Source organism: Lolium perenne, chromosome 4 (genome assembly GCF_019359855.2).
Source record: "Lolium perenne isolate Kyuss_39 chromosome 4, Kyuss_2.0, whole genome shotgun sequence".
Classification (NCBI taxonomy): Eukaryota; Viridiplantae; Streptophyta; class Magnoliopsida; order Poales; family Poaceae; genus Lolium; species Lolium perenne.
In genome coordinates, this window is record NC_067247.2 from 38,786,819 (window position 1) to 38,809,719 (window position 22,901).

General features: G+C 45.3%; 3 protein-coding genes across 3 annotated transcripts; all 3 read left to right on the forward strand.

Moving 5' to 3' along the window:
- The first annotated feature begins 13,454 nt into the window (after positions 1–13,454).
- Positions 13,455–15,264, forward strand: LOC127292219 (UDP-glycosyltransferase 91C1-like). Its single transcript, XM_051321572.2, has 2 exons — positions 13,455–13,994; positions 14,081–15,264. Exons 1-2 carry the CDS (start codon positions 13,563–13,565, stop codon positions 15,068–15,070), a joined length of 1,422 nt encoding a protein of 473 aa, XP_051177532.1. The 5' UTR covers positions 13,455–13,562; the 3' UTR covers positions 15,071–15,264.
- Positions 15,265–17,757: 2,493 nt separating this feature from the next.
- On the forward strand, positions 17,758–18,450 carry LOC127346699 (uncharacterized). The gene has a single exon (XM_071828925.1). The coding sequence runs from the start codon at positions 17,758–17,760 to the stop codon at positions 18,448–18,450; it is 693 nt and encodes a 230-aa protein (XP_071685026.1).
- Positions 18,451–18,642: 192 nt separating this feature from the next.
- LOC127292220 (L-type lectin-domain containing receptor kinase SIT2) lies at positions 18,643–21,048 on the forward strand. Its single transcript, XM_051321573.2, has one exon. It carries the CDS (start codon positions 18,852–18,854, stop codon positions 20,874–20,876), a length of 2,025 nt encoding a protein of 674 aa, XP_051177533.1. The 5' UTR covers positions 18,643–18,851; the 3' UTR covers positions 20,877–21,048.
- The last annotated feature ends 1,853 nt before the right edge of the window (positions 21,049–22,901 follow it).

Here is a 22,901-nt window from a genome sequence, read left to right on the forward strand (position 1 = left end):
CAGCAGCAAGTTTCCCTTAAGTGGATCACCCAAGGTTTATCGAACTCAGGGAGGAAGAGGTCAAAGATATCCCTCTCATGCAACCCTGCAACCACAAAGCAAGAAGTCTCTTGTGTCCCCAACACACCAAATAGGTGCACTAGTTCGGCGAAGAGATAGTGAAATACAGGTGGTATGAATAAGTAGCAACGGCACCAGAAAAGTGCTTTGCCCAGTACATTAAACAAGCGTAGTAACACAAACAGTAGTAACACAAGAAACAAGAAACAAGCAGCGATAGCAGTATTTAGGAACAAGGCCTAGGGATCATACTTTCACTAGTGGACACTCTCAACTTTGATCACATAACAGAATAGATAAATGCATACTCTACACTCTTGTTGGATGATGAACACCATTGCGTAGGATTACACGAACCCTCAATGCCGGAGTTAACAAGCTCCACAATTCAATGTTCATATTTAAATAACCTTAGAGTGCATGAAAGATCAATACGACTAAACCAAGTACTAACATAGCATGCACACTGTCACCTTCACACTATGTAGGAGGAATAGATCACATCAATACCATCATAGCAATAGTTAACTTCATAATCTACAAGAGATCATAATCATAGCCTACGCCAAGTAGTAACACGGATGCACACACTGTCACCATTACACCGTGCAGGAGGAATAAAACTACTTTAATAACATCACTAGAGTAGCACATAGATAAATTGTGATACAAAACACATTGCAATCATAAAGAGATATAAATAAGCACTTCACTATGCCATTCATAACAGTGAATAAGTATTCTGTGAAATATAGCCTAAGAGACCCACACGGTGCACACACTGTCACCTTTACACACGTGGGACAAGGAGTCTCCGGAGATCACATAAGTAAAATTCACTTGACTAGCATAATGACATCTAGATTACAAGCATCATCATATGAATCTCAATCATGTAAGGCAGCTCATGAGATTATTGTATTGAAGTACATAAGGAGAGAGATGAACCACATAGCTACTGGTACAGCCCCGAGCCTCGATGGAGAACTACTCCCTCCTCATGGGAGTCAGCAGCGTTGATGGAGATGGCGGTGGTGTCGATGGAGGAGCCTTCCGGGGGCACTTCCCCGTCCCGGCGGCGTGCCGGAACAGAGACTCATGTCCCCCAGATCTTGGCTTCGCGATGGCGGCGGCTCTGGAAGGTTTTCCATACCGTGGCTTTTTCGTCTCGAGGTTTTAGGTCGAGGGGCTTTATATAGGCGAAGAGGCGGCGTCAGAAGGTCGAAGGGGCGCCGACACTATAGGGGGGTGCGGGCCCCCCCTTGGCCGCGCCGGCCTAGGGTTTGGTGGCCCTGTGCCCCCTCTCTGGCGGTTCTCGTGTGTTCTGGATGCTTCCGGGCAAAATAGGAACCTGGGCGTTGATTTCGTCCAATTCCGAGAATATTTCTTTACTAGGATTTCTGAAACCAAAAACAGCAGAAAACAACAACTGGCACTTCGGTATCTTGTTAATAGGTTAGTTCCAGAAAACGCATAAATATGACATAAAATGTGCATATAACATGTAGAAATCATCAATAATGTGGCATGGAACATAAGAAATTATCGATACGTCGGAGACGTATCAGGGAGCGCAATTTGGGAGGGGGGGACTTGCTGTAGAGAATGCGGCGGAGAGAGGAGCCGTTCCGATTATGCCTAATGCTCCCAATGTAGGACTGGTGGAAGTGAAGGGAGAACTGAAGTAAATGAACAAGCAGTTAAGGCAGCTGATCGAGTTGAAGAAGCAAGCTAATCTGATGGCTGGTTGTTTTTTCTGTTGTATAATTGCGATCGGATTCTTATCATTGCTCACCAGGCGCTAGAAGTTGTTACAAGGGATACCTTGTTACAAATTCATTATTCAGTTACATGTACTTGTAGTTGTTTTCATAGTTAGTGTGTGCATTCACCGAAATTACCAACTATATTGGAATGCTTTATGGAGAGTGCATTTGCTACCCGCATGGGTAGCTACACACCCATGCACTATACCAATATGCAAGCCATATTAACTTGTTTTAGCTCGGTTTCCTAGTAGAACATGGAATTCTAGTGTGCAAAAGTGGTTTCCGAATTTTGATATGAATATTTTTTGATCAAAGTCAACTCACCAATGTATTTTGCGTTGACTTTATGAATACAGAGTTGACTTTGACAAAAAAAAGTTCAAATCAAAATTCGGAAACCACTTTTGTACACTAGAATTTCACGTTCTACTAGGAAACCGAGCTAAAACAAGTTAATATGGCTTGCATATTGGTATTCACCATGGGTGTGTAGCTACCCATGCGGGTAGCAGGCTTCATCCCATGCTTTATGTATGCCTCATGTTTATACAAGGGATTCTTATCATGGCTCACCGAACTATATTAGTGTGTGCCGTTTCAAATTACCGAAACTATATGCCAAAACTATATCCCCTAAAAGAAAAAGGAAAGCGAAAGATAGTTGATAATTGTTAGAGGGGTGACAATAATGCATTCACCGAAATCCGCAAATATGTATGCCTCATGTTTATACCGAAATTATACCACTTTTGGGCCATTTCAAATTACCGAAACTATATGCCAAAACTATATCCCCTAAAAGAAAAAGGAAAGCGAAAGATAGTTGATAATTGTTAGAGGGGTGACAATAATGCATTCACCGAAATCCGCAAATATGTATGCCTCATGTTTATACCGAAATTATACCACTTTTGGGCAGTTTCAAATTACCGAAACTATATGCCAAAACTATATCCCCTAAAAGAAAAAGGAAAGCGAAAGATAGTTGATAATTGTTAGAGGGGTGACAATAATGCATTCACCGAAATCCGCAAATATGTATGCCTCATGTTTATACTGAAATTATACCACTTTTGGGCCATTTCAAATTACCGTAACTATATGCCAAAACTATATCCCCTAAAAGAAAAAGGAAAGCGAAAGATAGTTGATAATAATGCATCCACCGACAGAGAGAGAGAGGGGTGGCCACGAAGAGAGAGAGAGGGGCGGCCACGAAGAGACGGGGAGGGGTATACTGCCCGTTAGATTAGTTGATCAACGGTTCATGGAGTCGATCCGTGTGACAACGGCTCAACCAATCAGGATAAGTTTGGGCTTCTGAGAGCATTCGTGACAGAACTTGAGGGCAAAACTGAGTAGTACTAACAATCCAAGGGCACATAAATAGTAAATAGACTAAGGGATTCAAACAAAAAGAATTACAAAATGAAAAATGCGTGTTTTGTACAATATAATTCATATTAGGCTACATCAAATTATTTGCAATTCAAATATACATGAGTGTGACAATTATGGCATCATTTAGACAAACTATGTTTTTGGGGAAGATGTTTTGCAAAGGAGTTTGAGTGGAAAACCATGCATCTTCATAGCTACACTAGTGATTCTGAGAAGTGGCAATTTGTGGTAAAACTTGATTTATATATGTTTGTTAAGGTTTTCTTGGTGGCAGGTTGCGTAGGAAGACTCCATGAGTAGGTGCCACTATGTTTTTATTTTTTTCATTTTTTTTGCGCGTGAAATGACTCAATTAGATATGTTAATCTCATTTGTTGACTCTCTGTTGACTAGCTACTTGAGGGTAAAACTGAGTATATTGCACTTGCCAGTCTAAGTACTCGAGGGGAAAACTGAGTACAGATAAAATTTCTGTATAAGGCCCGAGGTTATAACTGTGTACACCAAACGTCCCAGGGTTAGACTCGTGTCGCGGTGCACGCTGCAGCCGTGCATAGCGAACGCGTGTTGCGGTACACGCCACCTTCATCTTTATAGAGCCCTTTTTCTCTCCCTCGACGCACTTTCTCACTGCAACCGCCTCTCCTGTCCCATCATCTTCTCCACAACCGAAGAAAAAACCCCGAAGAAAACCGCCGGCGATGGAGAAGAATGAGATGCCCATTGTCGGCGCATCAGCCGTCGGCGCATCGGCCGCTGCCCCCGTCCAGGCCCCTGTCGCTGCTTCCAACGTAGCAGCCGGCGCATCAGCCGCCAGCGCATCGGCCGCCGCCACCGTCCAGTCCCCCGTCGCTTGGGACCCGTACGAACCAGCGTCGTATGTCGCGCCAGAGAACCCCTACGACACCAGCATCGTCGACGACGAGCCGGAGGTAACCCTTTGCTCACTTGTTCTTATCCCATTTCAATCCTTTTGTGTTAGATCTAGCGTTATTAGGGTTCGTCTGTTCCTAGTTCAATCCATTTGTGTTAGATCTAGCGTTATTAGGGTACGTCTGTTCCCTAGTTCAATCCTTTTGTGTTAGATCTTGCGTTATTAGTGCTTGTGATTTGCTTTTGTTTAAGATTTGTGCCGATGATGATGAATATTTGGGCACAAATTGATTCAGGGTTTGGTCAGTAAACAATTGGTGTGTACAAATTTGTTGTGCATGATCTTTGGTTTACTGACTCAAATCCTGGATATAAGTGTGTCCAATGTAATTGAGGCTACCTCTTTTTTTCGAGCCCATATTATCATGCATGATCTTTGTTCACTCTCTGTTCCATCATCGTTGCAATTGACTCCGTGTTTTTTGCACGATCTTTGGTGCTACGTGACAGTGCGTAGCAAAGCGACGTCGACAGCGACGACGAGTCCTTCCACACCATGACTCGTCACGTCCTCAGGAGGCTGCAGTCCGGCCATTACGATGGCCCCTTTGCTCGAGGCATTTACAAGTGCCCCTTCTGCAATAGGAAGCTCCGCGCCACCGACTTCAACTGCCTGGTGAACCATGCTGAATCCATTGGCAGATGCGGCGCTAGAGTTGGAACGACGGTGAACGTGCATGCGTTCATGGCCAAACACAAAGCACTTGGGATTCACCTGCGCAACCTCCAGGCGAGTCACAGGCGCAACCTGGAGGCGTTGAACTTGCCTACTGCACTCTCTGTATGTGACTGCTCTATCTGTAGAGCAGCTTAAATTCATGTAAAATGTAGCTAATGTTGTAGGGTTCTATCGGTACTACTGTTGGATCTGTCGTGAACATATCTATGCTATGTTGGCTGCTGTATGCAGCTTATCCTATATTTTTTCTGGATTTGTGCCCTAGATTTCCTACCTGATTGGGTAAAAACGAAGGCATAAAGAAATGAATGTCGTTAAAAAACAGAAGGAGAAGCTACTCTAGATTTGCTACCAATTTGGGCTATCAAATATGAATGAGATCGAGCGAGAGAGAGGAAAAAGGTACATTGAAAACTGCTAATCTGGGCGAGAGACAGAAACCACTCGTGCCCACGTCCCGGACCCACACGGCTCCATACGCTACGGCCCCACATGCTACGGCCACACACGCTACTGCCACACAAACACGGTCTCGTCCTGTCCCACGCGGTTCCTTCCAACCAGCCCCACACGACGCGGCCCCACAAACGACACGACCCCACTCGTCAGCACGGAACGGTCAACTTAACGGAATCCTGCCGTCCGAGCTGCTTCTGCTCCTTCTGCGGGTTTCAGACAAGGTCTTGGGGAAAACTGAGGAAAAACTAAGGAGGTGGGGAAAACTGAGCACAACTAAGGACCCAAGGGCACAGAAATAGAAATCCCTTAATTTTATTCATGATGCTTCTGAAAGTTATTATGAGAGTGGGAAACATGGTTTTACGTATCTCAACAATATTAAGTTTCACCTTTTTATGTTGAAAATTTTGAAGTTGCACTTGTTTTGCTTTCCTATGCTTGTTGCTTTGTGCTTACATGATTTGTTTCTTTACATGATTATTTTTCATAGGAAGTGGGTTATACTTAAATTTGTTTTATATTTGCTTCTTGATGCTCTCTTTTACTTCAATTCATATTTTTTATGTGAGCATCTTCTCAAACTATTGTGCCTACCTGAAAGGCGTTAAAGAAAAGCATTTTTGGGAGATAACCCATGTTTTATTTCTGTAATTTTTCTTTTGTTGAGTCTTGGAAGTTGTTACCTCTCTAACAACCTTTCATTATCTTTTTTATTTTGTTTTTGTGCCAAGAATAGCCTCTAATAGGAAGAATGTGAGATTTGGGGAAGTTGTTGTCCCGAAACAGATTTTGTGCTGCCACCAAATAAATTATTACTCTCAGCCAGAACGTCGGATTGATCTGAAAATTTTTGCGCATATGCCCGGGTTATTATCTAACTTTCATTAGTTTTGCATTTTTCTATTTGAGCAACACATGATTTTCAAAAATACATGTTGTTCTGTTTTGACAGATTTCTGCCACTATTTACATTTGCCTCTTAATCTTTTTCTTTATGAGTTCTTTTGAGAGAAAGAGATTTTAAAATAAGTTGCTACCGTAGCTAATGTTCTAATGGATGTTTGACTTGTGCTGAAACTGAACCAAAGTGGATACACTAATAATGCTAATGAAAACTGCGTGAAGTTTTGTATGAAGGAAATTTTCAAGTGTAGGGAGAGAAGAATGATGTGATAAGATGAAGGATGGACAAAATCTCAAGCTTGGGGATGCCCATGTCACCCCAAGAAATATCCAAGAGGTGCAAGCGTCAAAGCTTGGGGATGCCCAAGGCATCCCCTTCTTCATCAACAAAAATATTAGGTCATCTTTCATGACACTATATTTTTATTGCTTCATATACTATGTGTTGTTCTTGGAGCATTTTTATATTTTTAGTTTTCTTTTGTTTTGTTTGTTGTAATAAACTTGGTTGGATCCTAGCATTCTTGTGCGGGAGAGAGACACGCTCCGCTTTTTCATGTGAATACTCGTATTCTTCACTTATATTTGTTGAGTATTCTTGTCTAGCTATTGCAATGCTTTTAGCTCCTGTTTTTCATGCATCTCTTGTTCAGAGCTTGTTAGTTTTTTATAGTTAGGTATGATTTTCTCTCTGGTCTTCATTGATAAATTATTATGAGAGTTCTTTCAAAAAAAAGTTGATTGGTGTTGGAGAAGAGTAAAATATTTCATGCTTATACTGGTGCAAAAAGAAGCTTGTTTAGACTATGGCTTAGACTTTCGCATGTCATGTTAGATATTATTTTAATTATATGCTTAGTAGTTGTTGTTGTAGCATGACTTGTCTCAAATAGCTGAGAGTGCTTAATGTGCCATTGAAAGAATCATGTGTTGTTTTAATCATACAAAAGCATAATATTGTGGTATTCTCATTTAAATGTTTTATTTCGGTTGACTTGGTGCATGCTTACACCATGTTATGACTACAAACCAGTCACCTCAAGCCTCTATGATCATTTAATTTTTGACTTGTAATACCACTTTATGCTTTGATTAATAATGTTTTGTCGCTATGCATGATTATGGCCATTATTGCTCTCTTAGTTGGTCGCTCCCAGTCTCTTGGTAGCCTTCACTGTACTGAGTATGATCTCTACTCGTGAATCCAACTCCCAAAAATCCATAGTTTGACAAATGTGTCCACCATACCTACCTATATGTGGTATTTCACCGCCACTCCAAAGTTAATTTCTTGTGTGCTCATTTAAAACCTTCAAAAGCTATTACCTATTTTGTGTTCCTGTTTTAGCTCATGAGGAAGTGTTGGATGCTTTATTTTCTCCTTCATGTTTATTTGGCTTCACAACTTAACTAGCATGCATAATGTGCTAGTCCCTAATATTGCAAAAAGAGCAGGTAAACGGGTGCCCAGCCCACTAAATATAAAATAAACAAATAATCAAATAAATCTCCTAACACTATGGGCTTGAGAAATTAAGAACTTAGCTTGTTCAAACAAAGGAGAAGAGGAACTTTATTATTCTCTCTATGGGAGCCACTCTTGAAGCCATTAAACATGAAAGGATGATAAATCATTTGACGCCATTCGTTGACATAGACATACATACCTCTCAAAATTATATTTTCAATACCTCTGGTTTATTCAAATAAAAAGCTTTAGAACATGAGTAATATCTGCTTTCCTCTGCGAACGGCCTTTCTTTTACTTTTATGTTGTCTTCATCTTCTAGCTTGATGCACCAATTAAGAGAGCATAGTTTTCGTTCTGAGTATAATGTGCATAGTCCCAAAATTTATTATTGATTGATTCATGATTATGTTATTGCTTGTTCTCAAACTATTTGTATCTAGTCACCCTTTGAACATTAAAGGTGACCTGTCATTTATGTTTTGCTATTTCATGAAGGACAAGCTGAATACCACTTTGCTATATTTTCTCTATGCTCTAAATAAACAAATAGCTTTCAATGCATTATTATTCATGATCTTTTGTTTGAACAGCCCAACCCCTGGAACCACCTACAGCTCCAGGTGGCGAAGAGCCGACATCGAGGTGCCAAACCTTCCCGTCGATGTGGACTCTTGGGGAAGATCAACCTGTTATCCCTAGAGTAACTTTTATCCGTTGAGCGACGGCCCTTCCACTCGGCACCGTCGGATCACTAAGGCCGACTTTCGTCTCTGCTCGACGGGTGAGTCTTGCAGTCAAGCTCCCTTCTGCCTTTGGACTCGAGGACCAATGTCCGTCTGGCCTGAGGAAACCTTTGCACATCTCCGTTACCTTTTGGGAGGCCTACGCCTTACTTTTCATGTTGCAACATATTTGCTATGTTACATTGTTAGAATTTTATCAAGCATGCCTACGTTTAGAGTACTTTGATCTCAGCTTGCAATTCTTTTAAAATAACTTGATCAAGATTGTGTTGGCTTCATGTCACCTTAAAAATTATTTTGTTATCACTTGCCTACTCGAGGACGAGCAGGAGTTAAGACTGGGGATGCTGATATGTTGCAAACGTATCAATAATTTGTGATGCTCCATGTTTGTTTTACACCAATTGCTATAAGTTTTTTTTACACTTCGTGGCATTTTGATGCATTTTTTGGAACTAACCTATTTACAAGATGCCACAATGTTAGTTCATGTTTTTTGCTATATTTGTATTTTAGAAAAGTTGTTCTGGAAATATTGTCAGAATTGGACGAAACAAAAGCTGAAGTTGCTATTTTTCTATCACGAAGACGGAGTCCAAAGGGGAAACGAAGAAGAGTCGGGAGGCGGCCACACCACCCCTAGGCGCGGGCCCCCTAGCCGCGCTTAGGCATGGTGTGGGCCCCCTGGGCGCCCACCGACATCGCCCTTTCGCTTATATATTGCTCACGACACGAAAACCCTAAATCAATCATCCTCCATCCATGAAAAGATCCGTAGCTCCACCGCCATCGAAGACACGTTTCGGGGGACAGAAATCTCTGTTCTGGCACCCTGCCGGCACGGGGAATTGCCCCCGGAGCCATGTCCATCGACTCCACAACCATCTTCATCACCGCTGCTGACTCCCATGATGAGGAGGGAGTAATTCTCCCCCGAGGCTGAGGGCTCTACTGGTAGCTATGTGGTTTATCTCTCTCTCTCTCCCATGCTATGATCTTTATGTGATCATGAGCTTTATAATTTGAATAAGTAGATGTTACTCTTCATCTATTATGCTACTCAAGTGGTTTTATTAATGTGATCTCCGGAGACACCTTGTCCCACGGTGTGAAGGTGACAGTGTCTGCACCGTGTGTGGCTCTTAGTCTGAAGATTACAGAAATACTTATCATGAGTTATAATTTGTGTTGAATGTCTCTATGAAATTGTGGTGTTTTCTAGTACTATCTTTGGATGCTCAAAGTGACAGAGCAGGGTGTCCCTAGATTTGGAATGCGAACTTTAAGTTGTCCTTTTGCAGCCCTACGCGCGCGGTGAATTGGTGTTCATTATTCAACCGGAGAGTGGTTCAGAGTAGCATAGTGAAGAGAAGATTTTTATGTATTCAATTATGATATCATTGTTTAGAGTGTCCACTAGTGAAAGTAAGATCCCTAGGACTTATTTGTAAGCATTGAAATACCGTTTACAACCAGTTCTGCTACATGTTTGCTTGCTGCCATTTTTATTTCAGATTGCAATTACCACTTATAATCATCCATATTACTTGTATTTCACCATCTCTTCTCTGAACTAGTGCATCTATACACCTCACAAGTGTATTGGGTGTGTTGGGGACACTGAAAGTGCATTGAGCCCCCATGTGTGGTTTTGGTAGTTAATGACAATCCCTATGGACTAATGTTTGCATTGAGTTATATTTGTAGGAGTGGTCCATAGGCAATGCTTGAACCATATGTTGGCTTCAACGTTGCAATAAGAAGAAATTGATGAAGAATATTAAGTCTCAAGTATGTGTTGAAGATGAAGATGAAGTGATCCCTCAAGTTTAACTTCAAGACATCAACATGATGAAGAATGAAGAAATGAAGTGCAAGTTCAAGATGTGCCATCTCGAAGAGATCTTTTGATTGAAGCTTGCCATCCATATGGTGATCATGGATATGTGAAGATGCACCGAAGAAGAAGCTCTCCCATGGTGGATTATGGGGGAGCAATCCGCAAGACTTCGTCAATCAAGCACCATCAAGAGAGGCATTCCATCTTGATGCGGTCAAGATCGTCATCATCGATCTCAAGAGGAACGCACAAGGTTAAGGTTTGCTATTGATAGGGTTTCTTTCTTACCGGTTTTAAGGTGTAGTTTGAGACCGGTTAATAGTTTAGTTTCCGTACTATCAAGAGGGCTCTCGAGTGAGTAATTCGATCGTATGGTTCGGAGAGAGCTCAAACCTTTGCATCCTTGCATCATCTTTCTTGGTTGTTATTTGGATCTTATCCATGTGGTGTTTTAGATCTTGTGGTTATTTCCATAGCAAGCTCTAGTTCATCGAAAACGGATTCCGCATGAATCACTTGTTGCGTTTTCGATATTGGAGTTTTTTCCAGTTTTTTGTATTGAGAGGTTTCACTCTAAAATACATAGAAAAACCTACCCCACTTGTTCTTAAGTTGTCCACACTTTGTGGGGTAGCTCTTGTTATCCTCTTTACAACAAAATTGTTTTCACCTAAATCCAAGTCTTCTAACTCAACTTGTTGCATTTTCGAGGTTGGAGGTTTTACCGGTATGTCTTTTTTAGATAGGTCAAACCTTTCATCATTTATTTCTATCCTCCCTTAATGGACTATGATGGTTCGCTGCATGATCTTGTAGAGCTTGTTACTAGCTTCGAAACTAGCCCAAGATCATCAAAATCGGAGTCCGGATGCTCATGTTATGGTCTTTTTCTCGGAAAAATGGCTAAGGACCTACGAAAATGAGCCCCTGGACCCCCCCCCCCCCCCCCGGAAATTTGGCCGGAAATTTCACTTTCCAGGCTGGAAATTCTAGTAGGGGGCGGAATTTACGGCCTAAGTGAGGGTCGGAAATTCCGGCTTGTTATGGCCCAACGGCTTGATTTTTCTTGGGGGGGGGGGGGGGAGGTATAAATACCCCCTTCTTCCTCATTGGGCTGGTTGCTTCTTCCACTCTCTCTACTCCATTGTTGCCCTTGAGAAGCTTCTTCTCCCTCTAATCCAACCATGATTCTTGCACCTATTTGAGGGAAAAGAGAGAGGAGATCTATATCTACATCTTGACCAATCAAATCCCTCTCTTTGGGAGGGGAATCCACATCCACTAGATCTAGATCTTGGAGAAATTTAGTGTTTCTCCTCTTATTTGTTCTTCCTCTCTTATTCCCCAATAGCTTTTGTAGCTTTGTTGAAATTTGAGAGATAAGGACTTGAACATCTCCGTGGTGTTCTTGCCATTGTATTTGGTGCATCGGTTTGAGTTCTCCACGGTGATTCGTGGAAGTGAAAACAAGAAGGTTGTTACTCTTGGGTTCTTGGAACCCTATACGGATTTTAGGCCTTTGTGGCGATTTCTTGGGAGCCTCCAATTAAGTTGTGGATGCGTGCCCCAAGCTTTGTGTAAGGTCCGGTTTCCGTCTCGAAGGAAATCCCTTAGTGGAACCGTGACCTAGGCCTGTGTGGCGAGGGTCACCGGAGAATAAGGTGAGGCGCCTTCATGGCGTTCGGTGTGTATTGTGTCTACCGCATCTTGGGGTGAGGCCTTTGTGGCGTTGGTGTGCATCGAGCAACCACACCTCAAGGTGAGGCCATTTGTGGCGTTCGGGAGCACTAAGCCACCTTACCTCTCCAACAGAGATTAGCACTCGCAAGAGTGTGAACTTCGGGATAAATCATCGTCTCCCGCGTGCCTCGATTATCTCTATACCCGAGCTCTTTACTTATGCACTTTACTTTGTGATAGTCATCGTGCTTGAAGTTATATATCTTGCTATCACATAGTTGATTGTATTGATTAGCATAAGTTGTTGGTGCACTTAGGTGAACCATAGTATATAGGCTTTGGTCTTGATAAAGGAAACACTAGTTTTATTCCGCATTTGTTAAGCCCATCTCGCAAAAGTTTGAAATCGCCTATTCACCCTCCTCTAGGCAACATTCGTGTCCTTTTAGATACGAGAGACTTTTTGTATCTTAATTGCAGGGTTGCTTGAGAGGGATATCTTTAACCTCTACCTCCCTGAGTTCAATAAACATTGGGTGATTCACTTCAGAAAAACTTGCTGCTATTCTACAAACCTCTGCACTTAGAGGCCTAACAATATCTACAAAATAAAAGTGTGCGTAGACATCATTGCTTCACAATCATTATCATTATGTCTATTGTAGGTGGGCTTGAACCTTTTCTCCATGGCATGGCAATTAGATCATGATTACCAATATATATGTTGTTTGCTATCAGAATAATTGAGAAACTAACATGTGGGCCCACCATACGTGGGGCAACCTGTCAGAAACAGAAATGTCACTACAATTTTCATCTTTCAAAATATGCTACCATAATTATTGCTTACTTGAGAAATGCCACTATAATTTACATCTTTTAAAATATGCCACTCCAGTGGCACTTTTGGAAATCTAGGAGTGGCGTTTTTCTAAGAATCTTGAGAATTGCAGTGGCATATTTTGAAAGTTAAAATTGTATTGGCATTTCTCAAATACACAATAATTGCAGTGGCATATATCTAATTAATTCTATTTTCAAATTGATGATGAGTCACTGCATTTAAGGAAGATATTGGTGATAATGATACGGTATCATATCATATCACGTAAAATTAATAAATTTAATGAACAATATATCTTGTACTGCACTATATAAATTTGTATTGGGATTCTGTAAATCAAATCTTGCACAATCATACTACATAAATTGAGTCTGAAAATAAACATTATGATATAACTACTGCACAACAATATAATATCATTAATTTGGATTGGAAGTACCCGCAAAAAAAAATCGAATTGGAAGTACTTGTATATGATACCACTACTTCACGATTATTCCACTATGATCAGTTTTACTCCCTCCGGTCTTATTTAATTGACTCGGATTTAGTACAACTTTATACTAAATCCGAGTCAATTAAATAGGACCGGAGGGAGTAGAAAATAGAGGAGGTATGCCTCAACGTCACGAGCACTTTGCAACTTGCAATAAACGAAATCCGTCGGCACCTGCTCAACCCGCGGTTTGACCACTGAGCACCCACCAACTAAGCTGCTGATCCTAGTCGCCTCACCGCCGGCAAGTCAAGCTAGCAAGAACCTAATATCCGCAAATCGCCATGGACGTCGGGTCCTTATCGTCCTCGCCACCGGCGCCGCTGCGCATCGTGATAGTCCCGTGGCTCGCGTTCGGCCACCTCCTGCCGTACCTGGAGCTTGCCGAGCAGCTGGCGTCGCGTGGCCACTGCGTGTCCTACGTCTCCACGCCGCGCAACCTCGCACGCCTCCCGCCGCTGCGCCCGGCCGCGGCGCTGCGAGTGGACCTCGTCCCTCTCCCGCTGCCGCGTGTCGATGGTCTCCCCGACAGCGCCGAGTCCACCAACGACGTCCCCGACGAGATGCGTGAGCTGCACTGGAAGGCCTTTGACGGCCTCGCCGCGCCCTTTGCGGAGTTCTTGGCGGCCGCGTATGCCGACGAGGACAGGAGACCTCACTGGATCATAGCCGACAGCTTCCACCACTGGGTCGCCGCCGCCGCTGTAGAGCACAAGGTTCGACCGATCTTTCCTTGCTCTGCCGCCCCTTGGTTCCATTAATTTCATCTCATGCGCTATCATGCACATCTCATGCATGCCAGGTGCCATGCGCGATGTTTCTCCCGACCGCTGCCGTGATCGCTGCCGTGCAGCCCCCGCCGTCGGAGCACGACGGAGCGCGCGCTGTGACTCGCCCCCTTTACGAGAAGGAGGAGGCGAAACCCCTGTATGACGACCAAGGCGCATCGGGTATGTCCCTCGTCCAGCGCTGGTCGTTGACCAAAGAGAGGTGCACGGTCGGGGCCATCAGGAGCTGCGTCGAGTGGGAGCCCGAGTCCTTCAACCTTGTGTCGGCGCTCCTCAGCATGCCGGTCTTGCCCCTCGGCCTTCTGCCTCCATCCGACGACGGAGGCCGGCGACGCCCCGGGACCAGCACGGCCGACGGATCGGAGCACGCCACCGTGCGGTGGCTGGACACGCAGCCACCCGGCTCAGTGGTGTACGTGGCGCTGGGGAGCGAGGTACCGCTACGCGTGGAGCAGGTGCACGAGCTGGCTCTCGGGCTGGAGCTCGCCGGGACACGCTTCCTCTGGGCCCTGAGAAAGCCCAGCGGCGCCGCCGTCCTAGAGGACGATGCTGCGGCCTCACTTCCTCTCGGCTTCCAGGAGCGCACACATGGCCGGGGATTGGTGACCACAGGGTGGGTTCCTCAGATGAGCATCCTGGCGCACGCCGCCGTGGGCGGGTTCCTGACGCACTGCGGCCGGAACTCGCTCATCGAAGGACTACTGTTCGGGCACCCTCTCGTCATGCTGCCCATCATCGGGGACCAAGGGCCGAATGCGCGCCAAATGGAAAGGAAGAAGGTAGGATTGCAGGTGGCCAGGGATGAGAACGATGGGTCGTTCAACCGCAATGGCGTCGCCACCGCAGTCCGGGCCGTCATGGTTGAGGGAGAAGCCAGGAGCGGCTTCGTGGCAAATGCACTGAAGATGCGGCAGGTTGTAGCCAATAAGGAACTCCAAGAGGGGTACGTCGACCAATTTGTACATCAGCTTAGATCGTACGCCGATGCAGATGCAAACTGCTGATGAATATCTGATGCATGGCAGTGTCTCGCTTACTTCATGAATAACAACTTGAAATCGCGTGTTTCATCATCGATGTCTGCTTGACTACAACTATTGTATCTTTACTTCTGTTTTTTTTAGCGGATTTGCTGAAATCAGGCATCTGATATTTAATAAGTTTAAGTCACGCGTTTGGAGATTAGTATTTGTGCTTGTAAATTCGTGCTCCGACTTGAGCTGTTTTTGTGTGTTTGTGCTGTTGTTGATCCGGCGCGTCAACAAGCTGAATTTGTTTTTGTGGGCCTCTTTTTTTGTGGGCTGTCCATGGGCTCTGGCTGCTTGATTTGCATGCTTTCCATCTAGGGAGTGATATTTAGCTTTTTTTGTTTTTTACTTCTGTTTTTTTAGATAGTATCTTTATTTGTGTTATATAAAGTACTCCTACATGACTCTTAAATATGCACTCTTAGAGCTCTCAAAGCGGCCCGTATATGCGATTTACAGACCGCTTTGAGGTTTTCCGCGGATTTTTGGGCCCATAAACGCGTCCTGGCCCGTATAGGATTTACCGGCCTCTGTTAGTTCCATGCTACGGATGGTATATGTATGTATCGTTCGGACCGGCGGATGAGGGCCGAAACCCTCACTCCACCGCCAGTTCTCCTCCTTCACATCCCCCGCGCCCGACCCGCCACCACCGAGCTCAATCGCTCGTCGTTATTGGATCCGCGCTCGCAACAAAATGGTGTCCGGGAGGTCCTCGAGCGGCCACGGGGGTGGCAAGATTGGGCGCGGAGGGTTCTCGCGCGGCGGCGGCGAGAGCTCAAGCGGCGGCGGCGCGAGCAAGAATACGAAGGCGCAGAAGGTCGCATCAGATGTCTGCTTGACTCGAACTAGTATATTGTATCTTTACCTGTGTTATATAGTACTCCGAAATGATTCCTTGATATGCACTCTTATCACACACTGAAGGTGACGATGGAACTCTAAATGATCCACCGTATCTCTTTTATTCAGTAGAGCTGTTAGGGTAGTGGCCATTCAGAGAATGAGGTTCCTGATCCTGCAGTCTTTGCAAACCATCGAAGATGCCTTTTTTTAACGGGAGGGGGGGTTGGGGGGTCTCGAAGGACCCCAACTGCTTCATTAGTGTCATCTTTGGTGTCTCGGTGAAGTGCAGTTTACAAATAGGACATTGCAAATAAAGAAATTACAACCTTAGCTTCTGCACCGCAGTCACGCAGCATCCTACGACAGTCGACCGTAGCATCAGCGGGAACAAGGCCAATTGGGGTGCAATGGAACCAGAAAACCAGAAGAAGAAAAACAGGTAAAAAACATAATTAGACACCCGGCCAACGAAAAACGAAAAAAAAGGTACTGATGGGCCACGGCCCAAAATCTCCAGCCACGCGTGAGGAGCTTATTAACACACTCTGTTGGACGATAAATAGGATTTTCCGGCTAGGACAGTGGAGACATCCTACATCCGTGTGCTAATCAATAAGCAAAATCTGAATTTGAGCAAATTTCGAAAGTAAGCAAATTTTGAATTTGTGTAAAGTGAGCAAAATTTAAATTTGAACAAACTCTAGAAATAAAAAATAAAAATCCGAAGAAAACTGAGAGAGAAACATATAGAACTGGAAAACTAGGAAAAAGAACCGGTAAAAACATAACCAACCACCCGGCCAGCGAATAACAGAAAAAAATGGTACTGATGGGCTGCGGCCCAAAATCTCCAGCGCGCGTGCGGGCTGTATTAACGCCCGCTACTGGACGATAAATGGGGTTTTCCGGCTAGGACAATGGAGATGACATACATCCGCGTGCTAATATGGGTGGTTTTCTAGGAGGGTCATGTACTCCGCGCATTGCGGCGTCGAAGCAATGGTTCGCACGTATGCATTGCATCTTCCTTGTTTCTTCTTATTTCTTCTTTTTTTACAACGAGGCGACAGACCGCACCATGTCCCCCCTCGCTGATTTCCCTACCGTCATCGCTGGCTGTGACCGCCACTCGCACCCGGCGCCGCTACCGCGCCGCCTTGGCGTCCCGCCCTACTCAAATTGCCGACTCCACCCTCTGCCTCCACCCTTTCTTCTCGATGTCGGTGTGCCCCCACCCCTAACTCTAAGTTTTGTCGCTGGCGAGACCCCACCCGCACCCCCACCCACCCTAAACCCTAAGTTTTCTGCCACAACGCCCCGGCGAGCCGCGTCATCCCTGTCTCCGTCGAGGCCATGGCCTCACACCTCCGTCGGAGCGCCGCGGCCAACCGTGCCAGCCACGTTGTCGGCGAGGGCTCTGTCCATCTACACCTCTCGTCTTCCTCCTCAACGATGTAGTTGGTGGGCCAACCCACGAGCGACGCGGCAGGCGCCAGGGGGTACACGGCCCGATTCTTCAGGGCCACAACGAGAGGCATATATGATTTACACTACAAGCTTCCTATAGGATTAGTTCTATAAAATACTATGTTTCTACAAACAACATATGTAGGGAAAAAATCATAGAATTCAAATTCTGCACAATTTTCATGCGAATCTATAAATCAAAGGAGTCCTAAGATAAGTTTCATGAGAGAGAAGAGTGTATAATTTGGCCATTTCACGGTGCATGCGAGCATAGCCCACTACACGACTAGGCGTCATTGTGACAACACACGAGTGGCATAGTACCTGCTAGCGGAGCTGCTGAACCCGCCATGGACGCCCGGTCCTCATCCTCGCCGTCGCTGCTGCGCATCGTGATCTCCATGTGGCTCGCGTTCGGCCACCTACTCCCGTACCTGGAGCTCGCCGAGCGGCTGGCTTCGCGGGGCCACCGTGTCTCCACGCCGCGCAACATCGCCCACCTCCCACCGCTGCGCCCCGCGGCCCCGCTACTCACGACTTCCCCGACGAAATGCGGGAGCTCCACCTTAAGGCCTTCGACGGCCTCGCCGCGCCCTTCGCCGAGTTCCTGCCTTCCTGGCCGCCGCGTGCGCCGACGAGGCCACGAGGCCTCACTGGATCGTTGCCGACCCCTTCCACCACTGGGCCCTCGACCACAAGGTTCGGTCCAGGTCCAGTCCACGAAAGCCGGCCAATTTATACCTCAGATTCTCAAAATTAGTTCCATGGATGGGCAGGTGCCATTCGCGGTGCTTCTGCCGACCGCTGCATTTCTCGCCACCGTGCCGCGCCCGCCGCTGGAGCACGCCGATTCCGCCGTTGCCTCTGTGTTTGAACAGGCCGCCGCGCGCGCTGTTCCGCGTTACGAGCGGGAGGAGACGGTGACGTTCCTCACCGGCCATGGCGCGTCATCCGGCATGTCCAATCTCCAGCGCTGCCTCTTGACGCAGGAGAGGTGCGCACTCACGGCCATGCCGAGTAGAAACTGTCTGCAAGTAGAATAACATCATCTCCCTCCAGGGAAAGTAAAAAAAAAAACAATTTCCAGACTTTGCACACGATCTGAACTCTTGGATTATCAAATGCCAAGTTCCCTTGATCCTAAATATAATTTCCAAAGCTCAAGAGTCAGACAGCAATATTGTAGTCTAGACAAATTGTTCATCGTTTTCAGTCATTGTCATTCTTAAATACAGTTGCTTTCAGTCCTGTCCATTCTACCGAATTTATTTGACAAAAGACTACAAGAAGATGCCTGGGATCCCCTGCCCTTGCTGCAACGGAACAGCGATGTTCAAATTAAGCCAGGCCTTCAAATTGGGTGTGCCTTGTGCCATCCGAGTAGAGTGTTAAGCAGCAGTGCGCAAACATATCCATATACAAGCACCTGCTACTGCCATCGTGTATGGCCATGTCAAACATGAATCCCATTTCCCTGATCTTTCTAGAGCTCCTCCTCGTTGGCCTTAGCGCACCACAGTTTATCGCCGGTGATGACAACCAGCAATTTGTCTACTCTGGCTTCGCTAACGCTAACCTCACCCTCGATGGCACGGCCTCGGTCACGCCAAGAGGGTTGCTTGAGCTGACCAATGGCACAGCCATGAGCATGGGCCACGCCTTCTACCCGGCTCCATTGCACATCGCCGACTCGCCCAACGGCATAGTGCAGTCCTTCTCTGCTTCCTTCGTGTTCGGCATCATCTCCATCTATGACTTGTTGAGCAGCCATGGTCTCACCATGTTGGTCGCACCGAACAAGGATTTCACCAAGGCGACCCCAGTACAGTACCTGGGACTCGTCAATGGCTCGAACAACGGCAACGGAACAAATCACATCTTCGCTGTCGAGCTGGACACATGGAAAAATTCCGAGTTCGGGGACATCAACAACAACCACATCGGTGTGGACATCAACAGCCTCAGCTCTGTCCAGTCCCACCCAGCCGGCTTCTTCCACGACCAGAATGGCACATTCAAGAACTTGACTCTCAGTAGCCAAGAGGCGATGCAGGTGTGGGTGGACTATGACAGAGAGAAGACACAGATTGATGTTACCATGGCTCCTCTCGACATGTCCACCAAGCCCAGGAGACCAACAGTGTCCACCAGGTACAACCTCTCAGCTGTGCTCAAAGATGTGGCATACATTGGCTTCTCATCTTCAACAGGCAAGATCAACACACGACACTATGTGCTTGGTTGGAGCTTCGCCATGAATGGTCCTGCTCCAGCCATCAATGTCACCATGCTTCCAGACCTTCCGCGGCATCAAACCCAGGGTCATCGATCCTGGGTGCTAGAGATAGTTCTGCCGGTAGCAACAGCGGTGGTCCTCCTGTCTTTGGGCACCATTGCTTTCATCCTTGTGCGAAGGCATTTCAGATACGCCGAGGTACAAGATGACTGGGAGGTGGAGTTTGGCCCACACCGGTTCTCTTACAAAGATTTATTCCATGCAACCGAAGGATTTGAGGACAAAAACCTTCTAGGAGTTGGAGGATTCGGAAGAGTGTACAAAGGGGTGCTTCCAAGATCCAGGTTGGAGATAGCCGTGAAGAGGGTCTCTCATGATTCCAAGCAAGGCATGAAGGAGTTCATTGCAGAAATTGTCAGCATAGGCCGCCTTCAAAACCGTAATCTTGTGCAGTTGCTTGGCTATTGTCGGCGTAAAGGTGAACTCCTCTTGGTATATCAGTACATGCCCAAGGGAAGCCTCGATAAGTACCTTTATGGCAAAGAGGATAATTCCGTGTTGAGTTGGGCTCAAAGGTTTTGGATCATCAAGGGAATTGCATCTGGCTTGCTTTACCTTCACGAGGAGTGGGAGAAAGTGGTTGTTCATCGAGACATCAAGGCAAGCAATGTGCTCCTTGATGAAGAGATGAATGGGCGATTGGGTGATTTTGGCCTGGCGAGGTTGTATGATCACGGCATCGACCCACAGACTACACAAGTGGTTGGCACCATAGGCTACCTAGCTCCAGAGCTAGCACGCAGCGGAAATGCCACACCTCCTACTGATGTCTTTTCCTTCGGCATGTTTGTTCTAGAGGTGACCTGTGGACAAAGGCCTGTCAATCACCAAAACACACAAGACAATCAGCTCATATTGGTCGATTGGGTCATTGACAAGGTGCAGAAAGGATCATTTGGCGATACAGTGGATGCTAGGCTAAAAGGGAGGTACGATGTTGGTGAGGCATATTTGGCGCTAACCATAGGGCTATTATGCTCACACCCATTCGCCAACGCACGGCCTACCATGCGGCAAGTCATGCAATACCTAGACAGGGAAATTGAACCTCCACAGTTAAGCTCAGAGATGCTAGCTTTGATGCAAAACGAAGGGACTGAGCAATACATCATTTCATACCATGTGTCAACTACAACCGCAGGCACAATCTCCCACATCTCAGGAGGGAGATGAATTTGGTGTTTTGTCATGTCTGAGATCCAAGTATATCTATTAAATACCTTAAGGAACATATATATTGTATGTGTGATGAGGCATACATATAGGAAGCCCATATATATACCTTACGGATATTTTGGTTTATTTGTATGGTCACCATATGCTCGCTTTGTTCTGTCTGCATCCAGATATATTGTGTATTTTTTTCTGCAGCATATATGTTTTAATGCAACATCTTGGCTTTGTATGGGAACCTCCTCTTAAATAATAGATGTCACTGGTCCGAAGCACTAGATTTACCTTTGTAAGGTCAACATTCATATGGAGTATGTTTTTTTTAGAACATATCATATGTGCCATCCGCGAGAATCATAAGACTAGATGGATAAGCAAAAAACCAACAGGACAAACAAAGTTAGATGCAACTTATTCATTCCCCCAGAAATACATGTATTCTATCTGTGAAAAATATTTAGCACCTTAGGTTGGCAAGTTTGGTGGGCAATGGGTAAAACACTAGGGGTTTTTTGTTCTATGAGTACCTATGATTCTTTGAAATTTGGTCATACATAAAGGTAAGACAATATCTCAATGCTCCATAGAAAACAATATATCAAGTCCCTACATATATGGAAATAAAATTGTATGCTAACAAAATTACGGCAGTGGCCTATTTAGAAATTAAGAATTCTACTGAAAGCAGTTCTTGCAAGAATTGGAAGAAACAAGCCATCATCTAGCCGGGTTCTAAGTTGTTCAAGAAATACATGCATAGTAATAAGCAATGTTTGAAAATACTAGCCATGCAATACCATTCAGGTAGTTGATATTTATTGACTAGAGGGATAATTTTTTATAAAAAAAACAGTTGATGACCAATTCATGTTATATTGTGATCCAAATTCATATACTAAAGGGAGGCTAACTTCTGACGAGCGGAGCGAGGCCCGTCGCCGGAGGCTTGGGCCGAGCGGTACGGATCGTTGCCACCGTCTATATATTTTCCCTGTAAGCCGCCGCTAGGGTTTCATCGCATCATTGTACACCCACGGCGTTTGTAAACACCACCAAAAATAGTGAAGTTTTGCTGGCTGGCGTCCGTGGTTTTTTTTCCTTGTGTGTTGCAAGGGTTTTTCCACGTTAAAATCTCGTGTCCCCTGCAGTGATTTACTTTTCGTTCTTCTTTTATTGTGCATCTCGATTATAACAAGTCAGACTCCAACATAAATGGACTCTAAGGACAACATCAGAGTCATGCCATGGAAATCAACTTCAGTAGCAACAAAAATCAAAGTTTAAAGCACACGACATTGAATGTTTCTTTTTTTCCCCTTTTTGTAAACTGAGATAATATTTCTGCAAGGTTGCTACATTAGAAACCAGAGAAAATTTGGTAGGGTTCAAAGGTTCCTCGTACATAAGGCTACACAGGTTTTCCATAGAATGCAACTAAGATAATAATAACTCGATCGTAGGAAATATTAGTTTCTCTTAGGGTCTCCTTGGAATGATTGTAAATTTTGTGTGGCCACGGGTATTTAACTCTTTTTTCGCCAAAATGCAAAAAGCATTGTGTTCTGATGCATTGACAAAAAACAAGGTTATATGTACAAGTCAAAGAAAGAACAAACACCACGCCATACAACTCAACCTGAAAGCTAACTAGGGGAGAAGCTGGCAAAGACCCCTTGCTCCCACGCTTGTCCACGATCTTTCCTCAGCTTTAATCGTGTCGAGCAGCGATGATATCGAGGGGCTAGCGTTGTTGAAGACGGCCTCGTTCCGATGCTTCCAAATCCACCATGTTGTGAGCATGATCAACGATGAAGTTCCTTCGTGCATCGAGCGGGGGCTGGAACGCAGCACCAGCGCCCACCACTCAGCGAAGTCACCCTCGACAATGGGGGGTCGGACCGTGGATACTTCTATTTAACTCTCACTTGAACTAGATATCAGTGGGCACAAGAAATTTACAACCAATCCAAACATCCCCTTAGGTGGGTGAGACTACCAAATCTATATCCATCTTTTGTCTTGTCT

Coding starts and splice junctions, on each gene's coding strand:
- LOC127292219 (XM_051321572.2), top strand. CDS start 13,563: ATGGACGTCGGGTCCTTATCGTCCTCGCCACCGGCGCCGCTGCGCATC. Junction 13,995..14,080: donor CCGCCGCTGTAGAGCACAAG/GTTCGACCGATC, acceptor CATGCATGCCAG/GTGCCATGCGCGATGTTTCT.
- LOC127346699 (XM_071828925.1), top strand. CDS start 17,758: ATGGACGCCCGGTCCTCATCCTCGCCGTCGCTGCTGCGCATCGTGATC.
- LOC127292220 (XM_051321573.2), top strand. CDS start 18,852: ATGGCCATGTCAAACATGAATCCCATTTCCCTGATCTTTCTAGAGCTC.